Consider the following 26,779-nt stretch of genomic DNA (forward strand, 5'->3'; position numbering starts at 1 on the left):
ATACATCTCCCAGGAATCTTTTTCAAAAAAGGAATGTTAGAGGTAAACTGTCAGAAAGGGTTAGTGATAAACTTGCAACTTTTGTCTCAAATTTTTATTTCAGCCTCATTCTGAAGTTACAGTTCACATGGGTTTAATTTCACTCAGTGCTTACTATTTTCTTGTCTTCTCTAAGGCAATGCGGGAAGAAGTCTGCTGTCAGTCTCAAGAACTCTCATTAGTGATCTCTTGTCTCTGACGGGCAAGTCCGTTTCTCGGACCCTCAGCACTTTCATTGTATCTGGGTTTGTGATTGAGAATCGTCATTTTTCCTCAATCTGATGATCACAGCTGCCATCGGATCTGACAAATGCTCAGCTTTTCTCTCTTCAAATGTTGCCTCTTTCCCATTTCTCAATTCCCTCCTTCTGGAACACTTACTAAATGCATTTCGAAATGTCCCATTCTATCTTCCACATGTCCACTCTCTATCCTCAAAACCCAACAGTGCATAAAGCCAAGGCCTGATACGTATCTGCAGAATGAATGAATGACTTAAGCTAAATCCATCATGGAAATCAGAATAAATGCACCAGTCCAAAGAAATCTGGTTAGCCATTTTTAAGGGAAAAAAATCAGGCATCTCCTGGAGCCCTTCTTAATAATTGAATCTTCAACCTAGTATCTAAGTTCAGGTACAAAAACAGTGAAATCTGGGATAATTTAATGACAAGAACCAACTGCTGAGGTATGCCACTTGGGGTATGTACTTGAGGGGGGGCTGTGATTTGTTCTCCATTTCAAGGAAATTTGATAAAATGGCTCAGAAAATATGTAGAGCACTAACCAACATCATAATAGCATGAGACGGGGACTGAGTTCATGCTCTAAGTCTCCTTTTGGGCACTTATCATAGAACAGAAATAAGTAACAGTTTGCACCGACCGACCGTCTACTAGGACACAATCTCACAATTCTTCAAAGTAAGCATTGGTAGCAATATTTTCGGTGACTCAATGAAAGTATAAATTGAAGTAGTTTTCCCTAAGTCATCGAGTTAATGACTGGACCCAAATCTGACCCAGTGTCCTCGCTGTCCCAGACAGAGCCCGTCGTCCCAGAGCCCACGCTCCTCCCGGTGCCTTCCTGCTTCCCTGGATCTTCTCTGCCTCCTCAGCATTCAGAAAACCCAGCCAGCTCTCAGAGGGGACAACTGTCGTCACTCAGCACCTTCTGCTGCGCCACCTGAACCATGACATTCTGGTTTACCCATCTCTAATAAAAACCGTGTTGGCATCATTCTCAAAAATGCTCTTTATTCATTCACACGTATTATTGCATTTAATGTTCCTCCACACCCAGGAGCAGAAAGAGAAGGACTCCACTTTACAGAGGAGAAGCCTGGGATTCACAGTAAAGTGCTTCTCGCAAACCTGCAGGGTGAGTGATCGCAAGAGCACAACCTGGAGCTGCTCTCAGCTCCCCAACCTCACCGCCCGTTTGCACATACGGAATGCTCAACTTTATTAAAAATATCTTTAGCAACAAAATTTGAGAAACTATAACCAGAAACTCATACAGAATATGTATAGAAACTGTATTTCTATGCAACTTTTGACTTTTATTAAATCGTTCAAGATTTCGCCCACTTTCTTATATTCTGGGCATAGTGGTTATATTTAGGGTTAAAAACATTCAGGCATTTTAGCATCCTGTCTTCATATCATACAAACTAAGTCTTAACCACCTCCGACCACTACTGATACCAGCAGATATCCCGCCAGCAATTATTCGATTGGAAAACTTCCTTGAAACAATGTGAGTAAATAGTTTTTCCTGCAAGTTTGCATACATTAAAATACAATCATGAAAAACAGGTTGGTCAGCAATGAACACATTTGCAAATGGTGTTAAAGGTCAAGCCCAATATTAACACTGACTACCTCAACATCAATGAAAGATACTTTCAAAATAAGAAAAAATTCCAGTATCCCAAACATATATATTCTTCTGTTCCTGTGATGAACTACATGGATATCTGTATTAGGTCTGTTAGGAGTCTAACAATCTCAGGATTTTTAAAGATTCTATTTATTTATTTGAGAGAAAGAGAGTGAGAGTACACGTGAGCAGGGGGAGGGGCAGAGAGAGAGAATCCCAAGTAGACCCTGCACAGAGCACAAAGCCTGACTCAGGGCTCGATTTCACAACCGTGAGATCATGACCTGAGTGGAAATCAAGAGTCGGACGCCTAACAGAGTTATTCAGACACCCCACAATCTGAGGATTTTTAGAAACACCCCGTGGAGGAAGAAATAAGGTATAAGACCTAAGAAAACTGTCCATAAAAAAAAGGAACAAAGCTCAGATTACCACTCAGAGAGGGGCCAGGCCAAAAGGAGGACCAGTGAGTGCCTGGGTCACCTCTACCTGAGGTGGAGCTTGGGATCCAGTTGTCAGAACCAATAAGCACACACTTGGTCGGGTGACTCTAGCACAACTCTGATGTGACACCATTCTGGAGAACCTCTAAGTCGTATTTTACTTATCGATCTTTTTCTCCTGTTTATATACAGATGCACCCGTAATCCTAGAGATAATCCTGACAGGAAGGAAAAGAGACAATTATAGCTCACTGTCTACCACAAATGCACATCATCCAACTCCACAAAAACCCAGAAAGCACAGCAGGTGTGCGATGTTTCAGATTTCAGACACTGTCATCGTCAGCTCTGATTATGTTTTTTGAATGGTGACCCTAACACGCTTTTCCAGTTCCAGTAAGTTTTGGTAAAATTTTTCAGCAGTGTCTTCATCTAGGTCCATCTGGAAAAGAGGCAAAGATAGGGATATAAGCAAAAAGGAAAAATAATATGAATGGCATCTGCGTAAAAGGAAGGCATTCGACATACATAAGAGAACGGGGGAGAAAAGAACAGGGCTGGTAGGTCGGGGCTGGGGTTCCTGACTCTGAGGACGTGTCCCAAGCTCCAGCCCTCAGCAAACCTACCGTTGCCGCCCTCACACAGCAAGAGTGAAAGACCTGGTTTTGCTTTCTCCCCTAACTCTTGTGTATCCAGTCACAGGAGACACCAGCCAAGGGTTTTTGGAATTTAACTGACATCCACCTAATGTCCATCTTCTTTCATCAAGCACCCCAGCTGTAGCTGGGCTCACTGGCCTCCAGGTGAGAGCTCACTTACATTGCCAGGCTCCACGGAAGCTACTGGGTGCCTCGCAGCTGTGCCCTGGCCATGAGAGCTGAGTGGAAGTGGGTGGTATTGCCCACAAGTCTCCTGTAAAGGCATCAGCACCTCCCTTTCCCCTTCTTCCCCTGGCTCTCTTGAGCCGTAAGAATGAGGGTCATACCCCAGGAATGGCAGAGGGTGGCTGAAGGACCCTGGGTCCTGACAATCTGGGGAGCTGCCCAACCCGCCCAAGGCTACCTCTCTCCAAAACTGCTTTTACGTGCGAGAGACCTGAGTTTCCATCCTGTTTAATCTATTAGTTCACACTCTTCTGTCCCACGTAGAAAACCCAATTTTATTTTTATTTATTTGTTTACTTCAGACAGAGAGAGCACGCACATGAGCATGAGCTGGGGGAGCAACAGAGGCAGAGGGAGAAGCAGGCTCTTTGCTGAGCAGCGAGCCCGATGTGGGGCTCGATCCCAGGACCCCGAGATCATGACCTGAGCCAAAGATAGACACTCAACCAACTGAGCCCCCAGGCGCCCCTAGAAAATTTAATTTTAATTGATACACTCTATGTAAAAGCAAACTTTCAGCCCCTATAAAATAAAGCAACATCTCCTTTCAGGTCAACACAGAGGCTCTTTCTGCACAAAGCTGACAGGCTAAAAATGAAAACTTTTTTAACATTTTGGAAGTAACTTTTACATTCAACATAAATCTCATCAGAGTTTTCCATATGGGAACTGGAAGAGGCAAGAGCGATCTCATGCAACCCCCGCTCTGAACAGAGGAGAAAGCTAACCCCCCAAATTGATCAACGTTTTTAAAGCAAACTTTCAACGCATTTCCATAAAATGCTAATATTTTGGTTTGTAAAATGAAGCGTTTTCTCACCATTGATAAACAAGTCATGCCCTTGAGATTAACAGTCTGTTCAAACAAACTCTGAGGCCCTTCTTAAAAGGAAGTTTATTAATTTACAACAGAGTAGCCCAAGGTGTGTTCTTTGGGATTTTATTAAGTGCTACATAAAACATGAAGGAAAAAATAAAAAGTCATGTAGTCGAGAAAAAGTGAGAAAGAGCAGGATGGGACACTGCAGACACACACAGGTGAACTCCGGCACCTTCTCGGAGCCTTCCCTGGGCGAGTGTGCTCAGTGGAGGTCTCTGCAAATGGGGAACACAATATGAAGCTTTTCTCAAACTTCCTTGGCCGACAAACAGCTTTTTGCAAATCTTCTCAAGGAACCAGAATCCCACAGAACATATTTTGGAAAACACTGGAGGTTCACAGGTTCATTTTTAGTAAAGAGACGTTGCGGGAGCAAGAGCACGGTTCCCTTCAGACCTCAGCTCCTGACACAGACCTGATCACTGCCAATTATTTGACATCGCGGAGAAAAATTATTTGTCGCAATCTAGTTTTATTTTAGGCCCACGCCTCCCACATAAACTAGGCAGCGGAAAACAGGAGGCTGAAATAAACCCTACTCCTGACAAAAATACAGCAAAAACAGTTTTATAAGTTCAAAATAAATTTTCTTTTTCTTGTATGTAATTCCATGTTTGACTTGTTTTTAGAAGACTATCCAGAGGCTAAAATCCACAGCATCAAGGCCTTTATTTCCCCGTACTTCATGCCCTGCCTCGTGAAAAGTCCAATCTATCAAAGCTAATAATCGTCACAAGCAGAACTGAACATTCGAGGGGAAGGTAGCTTCCCTCAGAAAGACACTTTATATTCCATCCACCTTGCAACGCGTTTATTGTGCACCTACCACATGGGAGGCAACCTGCTTGGGAAGGGGGTTTAATCCTCCTCCTCACAGAGCTTATATTTGGACACAGGAGTCCGACGTGGAAGGAATCCTACACAGAAGAGGTACGAGATGCCAAGAAAGCCTGTGATGGAGGCACCTAACCTGGTCTAACAGGTCACAGAAGCTGGGGTACAAGCTGAGGTCTTAAGCATAAGCAGAAATCTATCAGTTGAAAGAAGGGTGGGCACCTGGGTGGCTCTGTTGGTTGAGCGTCTGCCTTCAGCTCAGGTCATGATCCCGGGGTCCTGGGATCGAGCCCCACGTCCGGCCCCCTGCTCAGCAGGGAGCCTGATTCTCCCTCCCTCTCTGCTTCCTTCCCCCAGCTCATGCTTGTTGTCTCTCTCTCTCACACACAAAAAAACACATAAATAAAATCGTTAGGAAAAAAAAAGGAAGAAGAAGGGTAAGAGCCATTCAGGTGGACGGAAGAAGACATGCAAGACTCAGAGGCAGGACAGAGCAGAGAACGAAAGCAGGTCAGCTGGACGCAGCGACCAGAGAGGGAAGCTGTGGGGACCAGTTCAGCAGCCAAGCAGCAAGCGTCCTCCGTGCAGCAGTGTAAACACATTTACCTTCTGGGTCGCTACATAATTGCTTCCAAAGCCAGTGGTGGCACTCAGGTATTTGGTCAGAGGATTTAGAGACTCCGGCTTTTGGTGGAAAAGCCATACCTAGAAAGGAAGAGGATGTCAATGATTTTTTTCTTCTTCTGCCCAAGATGAGTGAAGCCAGGGAGAGTGGGGGGTGATCTATAATAAGCATTTTACCAAGCTCTAAACAAACTCTAAAAATTCTCTTGGGTATCATCAGCTGTGACGTCCTCATGAACCACTAACATAATCTGAAGGAAGAAAGGAGGGCAACTTGCTTAATAGCATCCTTTGAAAATTTATTTAAAGCTAAAAAAAAAAAAAAAAAGCCTCATATTTTAGCTGTCTCTTCCCTTAATCTCCAAATTAAAGTTCACGCGTATAGATAGCTTTTTCAAGGTTGATACTCAGCCCATGCCACAGGAAGTACAGGTTAAAACTTGTACTATTCATTTTCATTTTCTTAATAGATAAGCACGAGCATGTGCATCGTTCACAAGATGTACATGGTAGTAAGTGAGTCTCCCTACCCTCCCAAATTTTCCAGCCACCCCTCTCTGGAACCAAGCACTCTTGCTAGTATCTTACATGTTCTTCCAAAGAAAATCTATTTGTTTAAAAACATAGATAGCCTTTTCTCTTAACTCAAGTGGAAGCAAAATATACATACTATTCCAGACTCAGCATCTTTCACTTGAACAACAAGCCCTTTCGAGAGATGTTCAGACCAGTAGAGAGCTGTTCTGTTCTTTTTTATTTAAAGCAGCCCAGTATTCCATCTCGTGGCTGGACCGTCATTTATGAAATCAATTTCCAGGGGATCCCTGGGTGGCGCAGCGGTTTGGCGCCTTCCTTTGGTCCGGGGTGCAATCCTGGAGTCCCAGGATCGAATCCCACGTCGGGCTCCCGGTGCATGGAGCCTGCTTCTCCCTCTGCCTGTGTCTCTGCCTCTCTCTCTCTCTATGTCTATCATGAATAAATAAATAAAATCTTTAAAAAAAAAATCAATTTCCAAATGACGGACGTATATGTTGTTTCCAGTCTTTGCTATTACAAGCCACACTGCACCGAAGGATGAATACGCCGGCTCATAGAACCTGAGTACGTCGGTAAGATAAATACCAAAGATGGAATCGCTGGGTGAGGAGGCTGGGCGCGAATTATTTTGAAAGATCCTGCCAAACAGTCCTGGATACAGGCTGCGTCAGTCCACCTTCCCTAGCAGTGCGGGGGCATGTCCACTCCTGACGGCCCCGCCAGGTGGGTGCAATACCGAACTTTCTAGTGGCTGCTAATCAGAGGTGGAAAACAATCTTTCGTTACAGTTGTGATTTGCCTGAGTAAGACGGAGCACCTTTGCCGTGACCAACACAGTTTAAAGACTCTCTTCATACCCTTTGCCCACCGTGCCAACAGATGGTCATTTCTCTTGATTTGCTGAAGCTCCTCCATACTCGTTAGTATGAAAATTAGCCCTTTCCTATGATACGAATGGCAGCTATTTTTCCTCCACAATTTGGTTAGTCTTTGGAGCATATTTATAGTGAGGATTTTGGTCACGTGAAATGGGATTATTTTAATTTAATCGAAAAGTTCACGGGTGTCTGGGTGGCTCAGTCAATCAAGCATCTGCCTTCAGCTCAAGTCATGACCTCAGGGTTTTGGGATCGAGCCCTGTGTCAGGCTCCCTGCTAAGTGGGGAGTCTGCTTCTCCCTCTCCCTCTATCCCTACCCACTGCCACTCATGCTGCCTCTCTCTCTCTAATAAATAAGTAAAATCTTGAAAAAAAGTTCCATCTTTTTTTCTTACAGTTCTAAGAGTAGCTAAGCCCCCACACTCTTAAAACTATTAAAACATATTCCCCTATTTCCTTCTAGTCATGTTTTTTGACTTTTGGGTGTAAATCTTTTAATTTATCTAGAATTTTGAGTGTGAGGGATGAAGAAAAGATCCTGTTCTATTTTTTGGCAACATTTGCCAGATAATCCCTCTCCCCCACTAATCTAGAATACAGGCACCATCATTTGCCAGGTCCCTGCATGCCGCAGGCCTGTCCCGAACCTTCTAGTCTACTCCCTCATCAGCCAAGTCACATGCCAGCACTATACTGTTTTCATTAAGAGAGTTTTCTTAAATATCTTGAATGCTGAAATACGAAGAATCCTTTACAGTAAGCTTCCTCTCGTTTATGCCTAGAATTCCTGTTTTACAGATGATAAAAGGCTTAAATGAGTAAAAACAAAACAAAACAAAACAAAAAAAACGTGTCCCCGGATCCATAGCTAGAACCTGGAGAAGTGGGATTTGAACAGAATCAGCAGAATTGTAGAGCCCACACTCTGAACCACTGGCTTTTGGCCACTCCAGGTTAGCTCACGTACGGAGATGAAACTCCCGTGAGGACTGCAGAGATTCTTACGACACATGCACTAGGCCCAAATCCTCATCCATCCACATCCACCAGCATCTACGATCATTACTACTTGGCAATCGGAGGCATCCATCCATATTATAGAAAATTACAGCAAAGTCACAAAATTTTAAATTGTGACACGGGTCATGCTGTCCTATCCAGATCAATGCATCCTTCAGAGCCCAGATCAAGCCCTACTTAGTGAAGCAAAGCCTGTGCCCACCATCCCAGCTTCCTGTGATCATCCTCTCTGAACAGTCTAACTACTCACCACCTGATGACAGAATGTTTTATTTTCTTGCCTGTCTCCTACATTCTTTTCTTTTTTTTTCAAAATATGACCCTAAGCTCCTTAGTACCTGGGGATTTTGTCTCCTAAGTATTCCTCGTATCACTGATACTCAATATATACTTGACCTCCACATTTGATTTTCATTATCTCTAAAGGATCACATACTACTTCTAGTGCTTTGACAAATACAGTGACTAATTAAAATTGGTTTAAAAGTACTTGACAATCTGTGTTCTTACAACAAAACGCATTTATTTCTGCAACATTTACCAAAACAAGAGTGCAAACCAAATCCCTCAGTGTTTTCCTTAGCTAATTTCATTTTTTTTAAAAGATTTTTTATTTATTTATTCATAGACACACAGAGAGGCAGAGACACAGGCAGAGGGAGAAGCAGGCTCCATGCAGGGAGCCCGATGCGGGACTTGATCCCGGGTCTCCAGGATCACACCCAGGCTGCAGGTGGTGCCAAATCGCTGCGCCACCAGGGCTGCCCCTCCTTAGCTAATTTCAATTCAGCCAAGATTCAAGAATCTACTACGTATAAGCACTACAGTGACAGGGGACAAATGAGCTTCATCTTGAGGGACGTTTCTGATCCATTAGCAGAAGGTGCCTTTGGGGCCTTGAGTTGATGAATCATCAAAGGCATCATTTGTGTAATGAGTAATATCTGCCATTGATGGGGAAACACATGTAATCCATTTGCCATGTGTGATTTTAAGGAAGTGCACTGATTTTCAAATAAAGTTAACACTCGATTCTCTAATATTTAAACAGAGGAAAGAGAATCTTCATATAAAAGGAAATGGAGTTGGATGGTGTCACCTGTACTCTTGGCCTGCAAGGTGCACCTTCTCCATGGGAACCGCTGGCCCGGCCACCATCTTGCTTTGCCTGCCCCTGTGGTGTTCCGCTGCTTTGCCCTCGAGCTGCTGGTGGATCTTGCTTCTGCAGAAGTGCTGTCCCTACGACCATGCTCCCCAGTGCTATGGTAGACACTACACTTTGAAATTTGACTCCTCATACTCTACACTCAGTCTTATGGTCCCCCTTAGTCCAAAGCAGGACCTTGATCATTCACAGAGCTTCTCTTTTCTGTTGAGAGGGTTTCCACTACCGGCGAACTGAAATTTATACCTGCTAGGCAAGCGTACAGGCAACTGCAACTCTAGTAACGTACCAGGGCTTCTGTTCCATTGTACGGCGTCAAAGTGAAAGCATTTGCAAAAAAGCGAAGCTGAGGAAAAGAAACGAACAGTCATTTTTTGTGGTGATTTAGAACAGTCACAAAAGCGACATTAAAAGAAGACATTCATTTCTTGTCATAGAACATTTCTTAAGTACTAAAAAATAAAGAAGTCTAAAAAAGAAATCTCACAATCTCTGTCGCTCCGAGTCAACCATTTTTAACAGGGAGGCATATTTCCTTCTCATTTTTTTCCTATACCTGCCATAATGGAGGGACAATTTTTTCCAGAGCTCTGCAAGAGAGAAATGTCTCCTATGAGGGGCATTTTCTAACGTGTGCTGGAGGAACACTGGTCCTGCAAGACACTCAAAACATTAACAAACGAGCAAAAACACGGTTCTGTGGTCATACCGTGCTCAACCATCCCCTTCTGGGGAACTTTTAATGCATATGACCACTCTGAAAGCTCAGAGACACCCAGTTTAATATCCCTTGATGCAGGTTTCTAAAAATGATGTCATCCTGGTACCCTCGGGAGCTACAGTGCATGATCAAAGGCACATCCCTGTAAAGAGAAGCGGGTGTGCAGGTGGTGAGGCAGCAGGGCCCCAGGGAGTGCGAAGCAGGGGTGACTGGACTGAGGAACTTCAAAAACCTCAAATGAAATGAAACTCTGCCACCTTCTGGTTCAATTTCTTAAATCCGTTCCCAACCCTCAAGCGTGTCACGTTGGCCGCACGCGGAAGAGCGGAAGCAAACCAAGAACGGAGCGTTCACACTCACCAGCCATATGATTGGCAGCAGCAGCGTCCACACCAAGGGAGGGAGAATCCCGTAGGTCATGTTGGTCACCATCGTACCCGGGCACACCACGCTGGAGTACAGACCCTGGCAGCACGGAGAGGACCAAGAAGAGGACTCAAACTCAGTGTGTACTGAGCCAGGCCACCAGGACGCGTGTGAGTAAAGAGGGCGTGCAGATGAGCCAGGACGCCAGGGCACGAAGCACAGATGCTCTGGGCTGCCCCAAGCTGCGCGAGCCACTCGGTGAGAGAGTCACGCACGGAGGACTCACTATGAGAAGCGCTGAGGATGCAAAAATTAGTAAGACAAGATCTCTGTTCTCAAGAAACTCACAGTACACAGAATGACCGAGCTTGAAGCTGGAAGAGAAAAGTAGGATCCGGTCACTGGAGTTTCCCATGTATTGGCTTAATTTAAGAACGGTTTATGAATCATAGTAAGCACTTAAGAAAAAAAAAAAGGACATATACGGGGGCATCTGGGTCGCAGGCAGTTGAGCATCCAAGCTCCTGGTTTCGGCTCAGGTCACGATCTCAGGGTCAGGAGATTGAGCCCTGCGTTGGGCTCCGTGCTCAGCGGGGAGTCTGCTTAAGACTCTCTCTCAGGCAGCCCGGGTGGCCCAGCGGTTTAGCACCTGCCTTCGGTCCAGGGCATGATCCTGGAGTCCCAGGATTGAGTCCCACATCGGGCTCCCTGCATGGAGCCTGCTTCTCCCTCTGCCTGTGTCTCTGTCTCTCTCTTTCTCTCTCTGTGTCTGTCATGAATAAATAAATAAAATCTTAAAAAAAAAAAAAAAAAAAGACTCTCTCTCTCCTTCTGCCCCTCCCTGCTGCTCTCTCTCTAAAATAAATCTTTAAAAAAAAAAAATACATATACAGTACAGTCTCTGCCTTCAAGAAGTTTCTGATCTAGTAAATACGACAGCTAGACCTAAAGTCTCTGTCTGTCTCCCTGCAGTTCATTAGACCCACGCTGTAGCTTGAGGTGGGAGCTCCTGACACGAGAGGTGAATGAAGGGCTGCGTGTGGTTCCACAAGGACCCCCACCCCAACTGAAGAGCTCTACATCAGGTCCTTGGCCCAGGACTTGTCATTTTAGAAAGATCTGCCCTAGAAAGAGGGCCCAACTACCACAGAGCGTGTGTTACCAGGAAGGGCCCTGTGTGGGCTTTACTAATCCTTGGACCACTGGGATTTGTTGTACTAGTTTATTTAGTTAGATTTTCACTTTTTCTTTTTTTTTTTTTAAAGATTTTATTTATTCACGAGAGACACAGAGAGAAAGAGGCAGAGACACAGGCAGAGGGAGAAGCAGGCTCCATGCAGGGAGCCCGACGTGGGACTCGATCCCAGTACCCCAGGATCACACCCTGGGCCACAGGCAGATGTTCAACCACTGAGCCACCCAGGTGTGCCCCAATTTTTACTACATTTTACCTTACGTAGCTATTGACTATTTTAACTCTTATTTCTACTACTTTTAAGTCTCTCTTCCTAAGAGCCAAGGAGGAAAAGCTGTGGGCTGAAAACCAATCACACAGATTTTAGGAGACAGCACCATTTGCTAAATCTCCCTTCTTGTAAAAGATGAAATCCCGAAGCTTACTTGACAACAAAACTTGAGTAAAGTCCCAAAGCATTTTATAAAAAGAGAAGCTAATCCACCCTGACCTTGTGCCCACAAGAGAGCTTCCAGAGAACAAGCAGTTGTGACAACTTTTTAAATATCTCAAGAAACCTCAGAAGGAAGCTAACAACTGGACAAACACACTGAACTCAAATAATAACAATGACAGTAATAATAATGATGATGATGATGATAGCCGACATAAACACACACAAGCTCATGCACACTCGTGCACAGACCACATGCCTTCCATACACACATGACGCCTACACACATGCAGACAGCACATGTACAATCACATCACACACACGCACACACATTCTGAGACCTCTAGCTCCTGGGAGTGCTCCACACCACCCCCCTCATTCAACCCTCCCAACAGACCTGTGAGACAGGCACTATTTTCATCCCTATTTTTCAGATGAGGAACCTGAGGCGTTGGGAGAAGATACAATTTGTCTAAGGATTCAAATCCAGTTCTGGGAGATACTCTCAGCTTCTACTCTTAGACCACCCTCCTTTCTAAGAGGCATGTTTCCAGGAGATTTTGTTCTAATCTGATAGGGGATCCATTCCCGGATACGCCAGGATTGTGACTGTGTCCAAAGCATCACCAGAGAAGGTCCCGCAAGGGCAGACAGCTTCTCGGTCATCTTTTTATTTCTCCTTTCTCCCCAACCCCAAGCCTGGCCCGAAGCCCTGAAGATGGTAAGCATTCTGTAAGTATTAGCAGGATTAAATTTCTCCCCAGTCCCACCCTCAAATAGCAGAGTCAAAGAAAACCAAGGAAAATGCCCCGAGAAAAACTAGAGATTTTCAGTTAAGGTTTTGGACCTGAGCAGGAGAGGTATCCAGGGCAGCTACTGTAAGCTCCAGACCCCAGGGGCCACAGGGAGCCCACATAACTGCCAAAGGCCACCTTCTCCATAGAAACAGTCCCAAAAGTTGGAGTCTGCACAGACAGGCCTGTGGAGTCTCACCAAAGATCACCACTACCCAGGAGGCTTGGCTACTCCTGATGGTCCTCTAGCACCTGACGTGATAAACACTAGGACATGGCACAGCTTAGTGGGAAACGTCTGACAGTCAGACAGCCCGGGCTCAAGTCTGAGCTTGACCACTAAACAGCCGTGTGACCTCTGGGTACCTCATGTCACCCGACTGTGGTGTCCTCACATGAAACTGGGAACACTCAGGCCTAGCCTCGCTGTGACAGGAGGGGCACTGAGTGACGTACACAGGGAAGGAGTACAGTATCTCAGACCCAGTAAGTACTGCCATCATCAATAATGTCGTTCTGTTCATAAATTATAGCTCGTGAAGAGGTACGGAAGGGCAAACGAAACCACACGTACCTAAAAGGTCAGGAGCTAATTATCTCTGCCCCAAAACTTTTAGGCACACCAACTGCCAATCTTATTCACATCTTATCTTGTCCTCAGAGCAATCCTGCTCAAGAAACGATACTGCGTCTTCTAAATGATGACAGTTCATGGAAAGCCAACCCCATTACTAGGAAGTCAACCATAGCTGGGAAACCACTGCCCTGCCATTCCCATCACCGGGACAGGCCTCACCCGTGGGTTGAAGTTCCGGTTCAGCGCCACACTCAGCAGGTCAACTGCATATTTGGAGGAGCTGTAAGGCTCCTGGCCTCTGCTGTGCTGGATGTCCTCAAGGTGGAAATTAGATTTCCTTGCATTGCGAGACGATGTCCAGATGAGCTGGGAGGGACTGTCCCTGTGACAGAGAAGAGGTTCCAGTTCCTGAATCTGAATGAGATTAAAAAAAGGAAAAAAAAAAAAAAAAAAGATCAAAATCTACTGGAGGAGTACAGGTATCAGCTGTGAAACCATTGTCCGTGTACCCTGGAAGCAAACCGGTATGTCATCACTGACGGGGCTACTCTGGACGTGTGAAAGGAGGCTGGAACGACCCACGTGAGATGAGTTAGAGTTAGAGACATCTGGAACCGATGTTTAGCTTCATAAAGATGGATGCATATAAAGATATTTATAGGCACTTACATATACATGGATGACCCTGCATGTTTATCTCTCTGCTCTGTTAGCTTAGAATCTACTGATCCATCAATAGCAACAAGCACCCAGATCTTGGTTTTTAATACCATTGTCCAGTAAGAAGAACCAGATTTTGGGACACCTGGTGGCTCAGTTGGTTGAGCGTCCAACTCTTGATTTCAGCTCAGGTCATGATCTCAGGGTCCTGGGATGGAGCCCCACGTCAGGCTCCACAGCAGTGGAGAGTCTGCTTGAGGATTCTCTCCCTCTCCCTCTCTTCCTCCTCCTGCTCAAGCTCTCTGTCTCTCTCTAAAATAAATAAATCTAAAAAAAAAGCAGCACCAGATCTCCTTAGGGAAATGGCTGATTCTAGGAAATAAATCTGATGAGTCTGAACCATCTTGTAATGCCAGAAAGAACATGCTCAAAAAGAAAACCATGCGGATGAGGCTATACCAGAGAGATGCAGGATCCAACAGAAAGAGCCCTCAATGGCCTAAACTCAAATAACTGGGGAACGAAAATAAGTAGTATTTCCCCCATCCTTTTGTTTTTAAAAAGATTTTGTTTACTTATTTGTAAGAGACACACAGAGAGAGGCAGAGACACAGGCAGAGGGAGAAGCAGGCTCCATGCAGGGAGTCCTACGTGAGACTCAATTCCAGAACCCTGGGATGGTGACCTGAGCCAAAGGCAGACTCTGTCCACAACCACTGAGCCATGCAGGTGCCCCAATAAAGTAGTATTTCCAGCTCCAAGTAGAAAATACATATCCACAAGCCCATGGGAAGATGATAAGTGATTTTTGCAGCTTTACTGAGGTATACTTGACCAAGAAATGACTGAATGGAGCATCAGATGGAGAACAGACAATCTCTCTTGCAGAGAAATTCCAAACAATTCATGTAGCTAATGAAACCTTCGGGGCGTCAAACACAAACCCTTCAGTACGAGGTACACATAGAAGTCTCCTCCAGAGAATGCAATATGGAAAGGGAGAGAAAACCAAAAAAAAAGAGACTTTATAATGAAAAACCTGACAAACACTCCCTCGAGTCAGATGATCAAAGAGAACATCAATACCCACAAGTCACAGCAACAGCTGATGATGCCCTTGATGCGATGTGATGAGAATGGGACTTCACCTCTGTGGTCCTCCTCCCGCAGACACAGTACTCAAGTCTAACAACGAGGAAAACCTCGGACAAATCCCAACTGAGGCAGAGCCTACAACATACCTCAGCAGGGACCCTCGAAAAACTGTCAAGGTCATCAAAAACAAGGAAATCTGAGAAACTGTCACAACCAAGGTGAGCCCAAGGAGACAGCCACTACATGTACTGTGGTACCCAAGAGGGGATCCTGGACGTGACAAAGGACATTAGGCAAAACTGAAGAAATCTGGATCAAGTTTGGAGTTTTGGTTAATAATAAGGCATCACTATTGGTTCTCAGATTGCGACAAATGTATCCCAATAATGTAAGAGGTTAGTAGCAGAGAAAACTGGGCCGGGCAGCAGGGGGTGGGCCATAGGAATTCTGCACTAGCTCTGCAACGAATCTGCAAATCTGAAACTATTCTATAACAAAAACCGTATTAGAGAAAAACGTAGAAAAGCTTCCAGATGCGCGCCCCATTTGCAATGAACAGATAAGTCAAATGCAGTCAGGATGAAATCAGTTTAACTGGTTCCTGGACAGTTAACACTACACTGTGCTCGGGACTCCAGAGAAATTACCTCCACTCTTTGTAACAACCCTAAAGGTTTGGTCACGTCACCTATAATCAAACTGGGGATGGATGATCCATTTGCACAACGCATTTACACCGGAACCCAGAATCCAAGTTTGTATTCCAGGAGAAGTGGTAAGATTGTTAAATCGAACCTGAAGAGAGTGGGAAGTGCTCTACGCCTTCTGATTATTTTACTTGATAAATCACTTCCAAAACCCTTGCCGAGGGACACCTGGGTGGCTCAGTGGTTAAGTGTCTGCCTTTAGCCCAGGGCGTGATCCTGGAGTCCCAGAATCGAGTCCCATATCGGGCTCCCTGCATGGAGCCTGCTTCTCCCTCTGCCTGTGTCTCTGCTTCCCTCTTTCTCTCTCTGTGTCTCTCATGAATAAATAAATAAAATCTTTAAAAAAAAAAAACCTTGCCGATATGCCTACCAATACCAGGATACACATGGACAGGTCACGTCATCGGGACACCTGTGACCATTGTCCCCATGGCCACCACTGCCATTCCCCCAACCCAGATGACCCAAATACCTGATCTCCTGAACATTAATTTTTAGAAACTAGATTTATCATAAAATTAACAGACTAGTAATAATTATCTTCTTTTATTGCCAACTAATTTAATAATTCAAAGAGAAGGCAAAGAACGAGTATTATATTAAAAAGATAAAGGAAAAAGTAGATAATGGATCTGTGTAAAGGTATAAAGAAAGGCAAGAACTGAATCCCATTCTGACTTTACATTTTAATTGACTTTTGTCATTGAAAAAGTGACACCGTATTGTGTTAAATCAATAGCATGAAAGGTTATAGAATGAAACATGAAGCCCCCCCACCATGAACTGGCGCCCCAGTTCAAGGCAACCAGTGCTCCCAATTTCATCCGTATCATTCTAGAAATGTTATGTACGTTTATATACTCTATGTAAACATGTATCTTCTTCTGTTTCTACAAATGAGATCACACTATACATGCTGCACCCTGCCATTCCTTCTTCACGATAAAACGCGAGAGGCCGGGAGACCTGGGGGCTCAGTGGTTGAGCATCTGCCTTCGGCTCAGGGCATGATCCCATGGTCCCCAGATTGAGTCCCACATCAGGCTCCCTGCATGGAACCTGCTTCTCCCTCTCCCTCTGCCTCTCTCTCTCTGTCTCTCATGAATATATCAACAAAATATAAAATAAAAAAAATTAAAAAAAAAAACCACAAGAGGCCATCGCATTTAAGTGCAAAACGTTTACCTCATTTCTTCTCATGGATCCATAATATTCCAACATCTGCCTCTATCTTCATTTACTCTAAATACGGGCAAGTACTCAAAGAGTTCCAACGTTAAGGGAAATTAAGCTGACAGTGGAGAAGAGTGCTGGTGAATACAGAGGCGTCAGAAATGCGGGTTCTGTGCAGGCCAACCCGGCAACAGGAGCTGATCCTCCAACACCGAGCAATTCTAGGCAACCAGCAACAAAGCCGGGCATTACTTAATCTAGGTATTAAGGCTGTCCTCTGGGTTACACATGAGGCAAGAACACGGAACAAGCCAGACAAACTACACAGCTCTTGTTTACGTGTACCTGTACGCCTGGAACTGTAACACATGGTACCGATGCCGAAGCATCAGAAACCAACATAATGATAAAAGACTAATTACAAATTTGCTGTTTAACAATGGCTTGCCCACCACCCCATCCTATCTGGCACCCAGCCCAGTTTCAAAGGCCGTTCAGAGCAGGACCCGTACTTTCTCACAGTTCTGCACGCTGTTTCTGAAGGCGCTTGTGTTTCCTTCTCACTCTGTCTCTGCCCTCTAGAGTTGATGTCAAAAGAAAAAAAAAAAAAAACAGAAAAAACATATATATACATCGATACACTGCTTTAGCGAAGCAATGTTTTCATAGAGTGCAGGGATCATTCAATCCAAATACTCAAGCATCCAACGCTAGCCATAAGCTAACGAGCTGAGCAAACAGGCCCAGGACGAGGCCACACAAGCCTTTAGGGTTAGAGCACTAGAGTGAGCGAATTGGGCCCCAAGTCTCTTTACCAGAATAAAGTGGCCAAAGACGTTGGTTTCAAAGACCTCCTGGAGGCCATCGGCAGTGACTTTGTCTTCCTGGGTCAGCAATCCTTCAGCTGTGGAGAACATATGAATCACTTTTCTGAAACAGAAGACAATTGCATGCCTTTGAAAAGCTTCTTTAACTGAAGATACTGAAAAATAGTCCCTGCTGCTCTCCCCTGCCCCAAAACCACATTTTCCTTGATCCTATAATATCAAGAATAAAAATACCCATTTCTCAGATTGTGTTATTGTGAATCTATAAATACCATGCAAAAATGCTTCCTTCCCCACCTCCTACCCCCCACCCGCCCTGCTCCCCTGGCCCCGATTCAGAGAAGTATTCACGTTAGAAGTCAGACTACCAATAGGACCCTGGCTCAAAAAAACTGCTGCTGAAACTCTTCTCACTTTTTTCCATGTCATGTCGCAGATGAACCTCTCTGGGGGAAAAAGAGCCATGCCAAGGAGCAAAAGTCTTCCCCTGCACAAGCTGTTGGGTAACTGCCAAAGCTACACAGGTTGGTTTTTTTTACTGGGAATTCTTAAAGCACCGAGTGGATTAACACGGTGATTTGCTGTGAGATCAATTTAGTAGGTCAAGACCTGGGTGTGTGTGTGTGTGTGTGTGACGGAAGAGAAGTAAAACAAAAGTAGCAACGTAGGAAGGAGCATGCAGGAAGAGTGAGAATATCTACCTGTAAGTTTACTAAGTCACAGAGTAAGATTTAGTTCTTTTATTTTTAAAGATCTTATTTATTTGGCAGAGAGAGAGAGACGCGGAAGCAGGGGGAGAGGCAGAAGGGGAGGGAGAAGCAGCCTCGGCGCCAAGCAGAGAACTGGATGTGGGGCTCCATCCCAGGACCCCGGGATCATGACCTGAGCCGAAGGCGGACGCCCAGCCGACGGAGCCCCCAGGCGCCCCTAGATTCAGTTCTTACTGTGGGTCGTGGCCAGACCTTTCAGAAGCACGTCTGTGCTACCGCGTACTGAGACTCTCCCAGGGAGGCCTTTCCTTCGGCGCATTTCCCAGGCTACGGGGCAGAGCACCTGCCACAGCGCCAGGGGACGCTTCCAAAGCAGCCGTCCCGGGTACTGACAACCCTGGACAATCTCACCGACAGCTCTGCCAAATCCTGACATGACCCTGCTACGAGGCACATCCAGGCAGACCAAAAATGGACCCTCTGCAGCATGGAGCCACCTGGAATGTCCCGGAGACCTGGAGCACCCTAAGGCCCAGGACGTGCAGCGTTCTCCACAAAAGATGGGTGCTCTTCCTTCATGACGTGGCTGCAACACTTCCCGTCCTTATTCTTCTCACCCGGCCCTCAGCCCCCAACTTAACCTACCGAGGGCAAAACCAGGCAAAAAAAAAAAAAAAAAAAAAAAACACCCAAAACCAAAACCAAAACCTGACTCTTCCTACTCAGTTCATCTAGAAAATGGACATTACCTTGAAAAGAGGCCACAGAAAAGTGCTTTGATATTCAGCTGTGGATTGGGCATGATCCCAGCGTTCAGATAGACGTAGTCTAATCTCTGAAACCTGTGAGGAAAACAAGACCAGATTGTTCTTTTTCTCTAGAGCAACTGGAATAAAGAAGCCCTACGATGGACGGAAAAATGCTCTCTGCACCCAAATAGTGGCCACAGCCAGCTGAAGGGGATGCATGGCACATCCGCTGACACCGCTTCTTTCTCAATGGGGTTTCTCCAGCCACAGTAAACGGTAAATATTTGAGAATTTTTTTTTTTTTTACAGTGGCTTCAAATAATTTGGGGAGCTATAATGGGCTTTGAAGTTACGTCTACTCAGATGGATACTCCTTCCAGCTTTGTCCTCCCAATTGACACTGCACACCTAATTACGTAACCCTCTGTCCATTAAACCCACTCTCTTTCTGGTCTTAGGACGTCTTCTACTTTTTTCTTAAGATTCACATCTTCCCTAGGGATAAGTAAAATATATGTAATATTCGTGATCGCCCAATCTGATCCATCAGTGCTGGAGGCTGAGTGTCAACATATCTACTAAGGCAACAACAGAGCCAAGTGGAAACCCTCCACTCTTCACAGCCAGGTGCTCGGGAATCACAAAACGAAGAAAGCTCACAGGAAGACAATGACATGACAGACGCTGAATGGGGGAAGGCGCTCCTGGAAAGCTCCCTACAGGACATCTGTCATGGAGAGAACAGTGATGTGTAGACTTGTGAGAGCTTTTTCATTTTTAAACCTCCATAAGCCTTAATGTAGCGTATTCCTCTAGGGCCAAGCCTGCCCTCGTGATACAGGCACCGTGAATACTCACAAGATCTCCTACAATTCTACGCATTACACTGTCTCCATGCCCTCTTCTGCATCGCCCAAGACCGTACGGGCCACAGTTACCTTAAAATACATCTACGTTACCAAAACAGATTGCACGCAAACATCTCTTGATCATCCTATAAGTAATTAACAGCCAAATGACTCTAGTTACTAAACTTTCTGTTTAAAATGCTGATGTGGGGGATCCCTGGGTGGCTTAGCGGTTTAGCGCCTGCCTTCAGCCAGGGCGTGATCCTGGAGACCCGGGATCGGGTCCCGCAAAAGGCTCCCTGCATAGAGCCTGCTTCTCCCTCTGCCTGTGTCTCTGCCTCTGTCTCTTTCTCTGTATGTCTCATGAATAAATAAATAAAACCTAAATAAATAAGTAAAAGGAGAGACTTTTAAAAAAATTTAAAAAATAAAAAATAAAAAATAAAATGCTGATGTGTACTACTGGGCCATCCATGTAAGCGCCATGAAGTCATGCGGGCCCATCTATTCTTTTCTTTGAATTCATTTAGTTAACATATAGTGTATTATTAGCTTCAGGAGTAGAATTTAGTGATTCATCAGTTGCATATAGTACCCAGGGCTCATCCCATCACATGCCCTCCTTAGTGCCTGTCACCCAGTGACCCCATCCCCTCACCCACTTCCCTTCCAGCCACCCTCATTTTTTTTTCTAGAGTTAAGAGTCTCTTATGGTTTATCTCCCTCTCTGTTTTCATCCTATTTTATTTTTCCTTCCCTTCCCCTCCCTGTGTTCATGTTTTGTTTCTTCAATTCCACATACGAGTGAATTGTCTTTCTCTGACTGACTTATTTCACTTAGCATGAACCCTCTAGTTCCATCCACATCATGGCAAATGACAAGATTTCATTCTTTCTGATGGCTGAGTAATATTCCCTTGTATAGATACCACCTCTTCTTCATCTACTCATCTGTCGATGGACATCCGGGCTCTTTCTTTTTTTTTTTTTTTTATTTATTTTTATTTTTTTTTTTTTTATGGTTTGGCTACTGTGGGCGTTGCTGCTATGAGCACTGGGGTGCAGGTGCCCCTTCGGGTCACTACATTTGTACTTTTGGGGTAAATTCCTAGTAGTGTAATTGCTGGGTCACAGGGTAGCCCTACTTTCAACTCTTTGAGGAACCTCCATGCTGTTTTCCAGAGCGGCTGCACCAGCTTGCATCCCCACCAGCAACGTGAGAGGGTTGCCCTTTCTCCACATCCTCGCTAACTTCTGTTGTTTCCTGACTTGTTCATTTTAACCATTCTGACGGGTGTGAGGTAGTTTCTCATCATGGTTCTGATTTGTACTTCCCCGATACTGAGTGATGTTGAGCATTTCTTCCTGTGTCTGTTGGCCTGGAATGGGCTATTCCTAACTGAGGATGAAGGTTCTTTTCTGCTAAATGAGGAAATATAACTAAATCTATACAAAACAGAAAGCCGGCTGGCTGAGAAGGTTTGGGCAAAGGAATGCCTGTTGAGCTCAAGACTTCTGTCCTGACTCTCGGGTTTTTACCTCAGTAAGGACATTTACTGTGTAGCTTCACAGACTCGGGAACTCATATTTGTGGAAGAGTAGGAGATATCAAACCTAGAAAATCTCCTTAGTTCTGTAGAAAGATAATGTGGCAGAAAATTCTAGGAGAAATGACATTTCACAAGAGGCTAAGGCTGAAACTAGAAGAGTGGGGTGAAGAAAACCGGCCCCACCTTTGCTTTATAACTTGTACATTTGGAACAGGAAAATGCAAATGGGCTAGCAGCCCCCATACATGAAACACGAAGTTGTATTCTTTAGGAAAATGCCTTTAAAAAAAAGGCCTTGTTTTCACTGAACCTCACTTTACTGTCCAAGAAAATAAAGCAGTTCTTGTTTCTTAAGGACTTCAATTACAAAAATGCTGGAAAATTAATTATTCTGCATACCCTTGGGGCTGAGTATGGACTAGTGCGGGGCTCTTGAGCTTTTTGGATCATAAATTCTCCCTAGAATTAAAAAAAAAACAAAAACAAAAACAAAAAAACAAACTATGCCCTCTTTCCCCAGGAAAAAATGCATTGTGCACCTATATGCAATTCTGTGTACACTCTCTAGGGAGTTAGACATCTAAAGACTCTATTCCTTCAGATGCCAAGTATTTCTCAAATGCCTATTACACGCCGATTACCACGCATATGCAAACACATCTTTACAGGCCTGTGGGGGGGGGAAAAAATCTCTGAAGAAACGGGGTACCGATGGGGGTTCTAAGTCCAACCCGATCAATATCCCGTCCTACAACCTTCTCAGGCACCTGCCCAACCTACTTAGCAAAGTTGTACATGGAGGAAAGATGCAAAAACCATATTCAGAAAGGAGTTACCATAATGTCCACACAACTAGCCATACATCAAGGTGCACTCAAATTAATCCTCATGAAATAAGCATGACTAGGACTGGGCGTGAAAATGCGCTACCGAGACACCACAGGTCACTCTAGAGCACAACTTCTCACACTGCACCTGTTTCTTTTCAGGCTTTCCTCTTTCTGATCTTATCCACTGCTGTGTCATGCGATCACGGGCGAGAAAAGCCACTAACCAGAGGTGTTACCTTTGCTTGAGCTCGCTGGAGGCCCGGATGACCGACTGCAGGTTGCTGACATCCACCTGCACGATGCTGACCTCGGCGGCGGGGTGAGAAGCCAGCAGATCAGCGCTGACAGCTTCCGCTTTGCTCACGTTCCTGCATGCCAAACACACGTGCAGCTCGTCGTCCTCCTCCAGCAGCCGCTTGCAGAGCGCGAGGCCCACGCCACTGACAGGACAGTTCAGACAAGAACACGCATTAATGCCGACAGTGCCAAACGGAGGCATTGCTCTCTGGTTCGGAAAACCACCTCTGCCAACGTGGGCTCCAGTGCAGGGCCCAGGCAGAGAAAAAAGACTCAAAGGTTTTTTTTAAAAGAAGGGACAACCCCCCCACCCCAACTTGAATAGTCAGTCACGTGCTCAGGATGCTGTCCAGTTTGTGTTTCTCTCATTTTGCAAAAAGCGCACTGCGCGCAGAGCTGTCTTTTCATCGGCGGGCACCCACCCGGCGCTTTTCATTTTGTACCTGTTAGGACACTCGGGAGAGTGATTCAGTCTGTCACCAGCGAGAGCTGAACAGAGCATCGTGGTGGCTGTTTGCTGGGTTGCTCAAGGGCAGGGGCTCTACTACCTGTTGGCATCGCTGCCACCATCCTGAGCAAGAGCAAGAGCCAATCCCAGTAAGGAACAGATGGCTCTTTACCTAACACAGCAGGAGGCAGGTCCCCCTCAGTAAGGACAAATAACCCCTGCTGCCACTTCCTAATTGAAGACTCCACTGATTAAGCAGCAGGTAAGGAGAGGAAATAGGAGATGGCGCCTAGGAAGGGGGGTCGGGCAGGGCACAGGTCAAAGACAGATGAACCACTTCAGGAAGGGCATCTGCAAGTGCATGGGGATTGAGGGCACCAGGCAGACCAGCTGGGCAGGGCTGCACCCCAAGCCGGGGCCGTCCCAGCAGAGCACCAAATACATGCACGTTTATTCCTCCTCCCTGAGCAGAGTGGGTCCTTACGATGAACATCCAATGGCATCCATCACCATATCCGCACAACAAAGAAACACACCAAAACAGCTCTGAGTTGCCTCCAGGCCTTGGGCTCCTGCAGCACCAGGTGGGGGGTTCAGGGCACCCAGGGGAGGACACTCACAGACACCTGCGCCTGCGCCGCTGGCTCAGCTGAGGGGGGTGTGGCTAGGGCACGTCTGATGGGATGACACTGGACCCATCCTCTCTGCCTTAATCCCTCAAGACCTCCCCCTGCAACAGGCATGCAAACAGAATGGTTTGATGGTTTGATGGGTGTCATCCTGCCCGCGATCTTCACAGAAGAGGCTGAGTCCACAGGGACAGCCCCGGAACAATTAGGAAGCGGCAGCAGGGGTTATTTGCACTCTTCCCACGTCTTATCAGGTGGAGGGTGATTTTTATTTTTTATGATTTTTATTTATGCATGAGAGACACAGAGAGAGAGAGAGGCAGGGACACAGAGGGAGAAGCAGGCTCCATGCAGGGAACCCGATGCGGGACTCGATCCGGGGACCCCGGGGTCACGGCCTGGGCCAGCCAGGCGGCCCGAAGGGTCACTAAGATGTGTCGCGGGGTCTGCTCCGGGCTTTTTGCAACGACACCCCCGCCCCCTGGGGCCCCCGACCGCCGAGGGCGCCTCACCTGCTGGCCCCGGTGACCAACACCACCTTCCGCATGGCCTCCCGCCGCCGCCGCCGCCGTCTCCGCCTCCCTCCCGGGCAGCGGAGGCCGGCGCCCGCCGAGGCCACGCCCACGATGCCGCCGCCGTCCAATCAGCGCCCGCCGGGTCCCTGACGTCACGGCCTCCGCGCTGGGCCCTCCAATCGCGGCCCGCGCTGCGCTCCGGGGGCCGGGGCCGGCGTGGGGTGACCTAGGCCGAGGGGCGGGGCCGCGCCCGGGCCAATCCGGAGAGTCCGGCCCGAGGGCGCAGGTGTCCCCGGGCGCCGCCCCTCCCGCACCTGCGGCTCGCGGTCCAGGTGCTCCCTGCGGCGGGCGCGGGGCTCGGGGGCGCGCGGGGCGTCTCCGCCTGCAAACGCCTCGGCCTGGGGGGAAGGGCTTGGGCCTAGGAACGAACGGTTTGGGTATCGTCGACCTTGTTTTCCACTCCTTTTTTGGAACCGTGGCTCTAGGAACACGGGAGCTGTAGCGCTTTACGGGCCGGCTTCTGGTGACCCCAGACCTGCTCTTTCTCTTTAAAAAAAAAAAAAAAAAAAAATCGCCTTTGGAGAAATGAACATGGATTTCAGTAAAACGTGTCTGTAGAATCACGCTTGAATTTACCAATTTTCAAAATTTGGAACATGGCATGAATCAGAGTGTCCAAGAACTTCATAGGACATTATGGGCGCTGTACTGGAAGCTCCTACTTCAGTGTTTCTCAAACTCCGTGGTAAAGGGCCCCTTATGGTTTTCCAAGCCATCCCAGATGGGTACTTTTGGAAACTATGGTAACAATGGATTATTAGAAAAATGAAATAAAAAGGGAAGGATGCAAAGCACAAGCCCCATTTTTATTATTATTATTATTATTATTATTATTATTATTATTATTACTAGATTCAACATGTAAAAGGATCTTCAGCCAAACTGCTATTGACGTTTCTAAGGCCTATTCTAGGTTTCTGTATGTGTCCTGAACTCCACGCACCATGTGCCCGACTCTAGGGAACACACTTTAATCTACTTCATGGCCTCTTTCAGAGTTTCAATTATTTATGCCCAGCAATGAGCCCTGAGCAACGGGAGACTGAGAGCATTTACACTGGCTTCTGAAATCATAGAGGTCTTGATTAATTTGATATGGTAACAGCACTCCAACTTGCTTCTAGCTCACGCGCTCCCTGCTTGCTGACCTAAGTCCCTTGGTCTGCAGCAGAACTAACCTACTTTCCTTGAAATCTGCAGACCACTGGCCTTAAGGGAACCAAACTTCCCCAGAAGATAAGATCTGACTACATAGATTCAAAAACAGCTGCCGTGTATACTGGCAGGTCTGTTCAGGGTCATGGCAACATTCAATTAACCACCTGGGCTGGAGCTTCTCCTCCGTACAGCCCACCCCTCCCTCCTCCTATGCCTTCCCCTTTAAAACCCTCTACCTTTGCCTGGATGGGAAAATGGTCTTTGGAGAATCTAGTCCACCATCATCCCGGGTTGCCAGCTTCCTGAATAAAGCAAACTGCTTTCTCACTGTCACCTGTCTCTCGAGTGTTGATTTCCACAGGTAAGCAGCCGAACCTGAGTTCAGAACTGGTTCTCTGTCCAGTAACAATATTGACTACTGTAGTGATCTTATACCATAAAATCGTATTCAAAAAATAAATCCAGTTACTTGAATATTAGATTCCCAAAGCATTAAAATGTCTTTATTGTCATCTGGGTGGAACTCAGCTCCTACCTTTATGACACTTTCCACCATTCTAAAGAGACCACGCTTTAACAATATTTTCTGGGAGTTCTAGAATAAAATTAACCCCAATCTTTACAGTCTAGACCCAAAGGCTCCTTTTAAAATGTTCTAGGGCTCAGAAGTGACACATAAAAGGAATAAGATTGTGGGGCTATTCTATGAAAAACTCATTCCTATAAAGACAGAGAAGGGCCTGGGCTCTTGGAGAGTCAGAATCACCACGATCTTGGGATGACAACCAGTGTAGGACCCACTACAGGGAGCCCAAAGCAAGAACGGCAGTCTCCTACTAGCATGATGTCCATCCAATCCAAGCGAGGAAACCTTGGGCTTTGCTTCCCTCTTTTAATTCAGGTTGGACCTTTCAAGGTCCTTCAACCTTCACGAGATGGGATGAACCACTAGGGGTGCTAGAGAGACCAGGAGAACAGAAATCTGTTGCAACAGATGTCATTGGACTTTGTATTTTAAAAATATTTTATCACACGTAGGATAGTCAGTAACTGTATAATATACAGTGTATTCATAGGTAAGTATGGCTTTCATCATCCTGAACTTACTCATCTTGAGTTTATGCTGTTCCTGGGCTGTTTTCCTGGAAAAAGAAGAAAAAATTGGTACACAAAGATCCCATTTATCCCTGGCAACGCTTGGCCCCTTGAACAGAATAGTAAATGTAGGGACGCCTGGGTGGCTCAGCGGTTG

At 46.0% G+C, this 26,779-nt stretch overlaps 1 protein-coding gene across 9 annotated transcripts; it reads right to left on the reverse strand.

The window, feature by feature from the left end:
- Positions 1-1,275: 1,275 nt before the first annotated feature.
- HSD17B7 (hydroxysteroid 17-beta dehydrogenase 7) lies at positions 1,276-24,420 on the reverse strand. Of its 9 annotated transcripts, XM_025420888.1 has the most exons (9): positions 24,307-24,420; positions 22,657-22,860; positions 19,193-19,285; positions 17,722-17,836; positions 13,491-13,685; positions 10,267-10,371; positions 9,475-9,531; positions 5,568-5,666; positions 1,276-2,805 (listed from the first exon to the last, which is right to left on the reverse strand). In XM_025420888.1, the coding sequence occupies exons 1-9, from the start codon at positions 24,339-24,341 to the stop codon at positions 2,716-2,718; spliced, it is 993 nt and encodes a 330-aa protein (XP_025276673.1). In that variant the 5' UTR covers positions 24,342-24,420; the 3' UTR covers positions 1,276-2,715. The 9 variants fall into 9 exon arrangements, 5 of the variants coding, with proteins under 5 accessions (XP_025276673.1, XP_048962885.1, XP_048962886.1 ...); XM_049106928.1 differs by lacking the exon at positions 19,193-19,285 and having other exon boundaries at positions 24,307-24,385; XR_003125567.3 differs by lacking the exons at positions 1,276-2,805; positions 5,568-5,666; positions 9,475-9,531 and having other exon boundaries at positions 13,491-13,653; positions 24,307-24,407.
- Between the last annotated feature and the right edge of the window lie 2,359 nt (positions 24,421-26,779).

The sequence above is a fragment of the Canis lupus genome, chromosome 38 (genome assembly GCF_003254725.2).
Source record: "Canis lupus dingo isolate Sandy chromosome 38, ASM325472v2, whole genome shotgun sequence".
Classification (NCBI taxonomy): Eukaryota; Metazoa; Chordata; class Mammalia; order Carnivora; family Canidae; genus Canis; species Canis lupus.

Coding starts and splice junctions, on each gene's coding strand:
- HSD17B7 (XM_025420888.1), bottom strand. CDS start 24,341: ATGCGGAAGGTGGTGTTGGTCACCGGGGCCAGCAG. Junction 19,286..22,656: donor TCCAGCGAGCTCAAGCAAAG/GTAACACCTCTG, acceptor TTTTCCTCACAG/GTTTCAGAGATTAGACTACG. Junction 17,837..19,192: donor TTCTGTGGCCTCTTTTCAAG/GTAATGTCCATT, acceptor CTTCTGTTTCAG/AAAAGTGATTCATATGTTCT.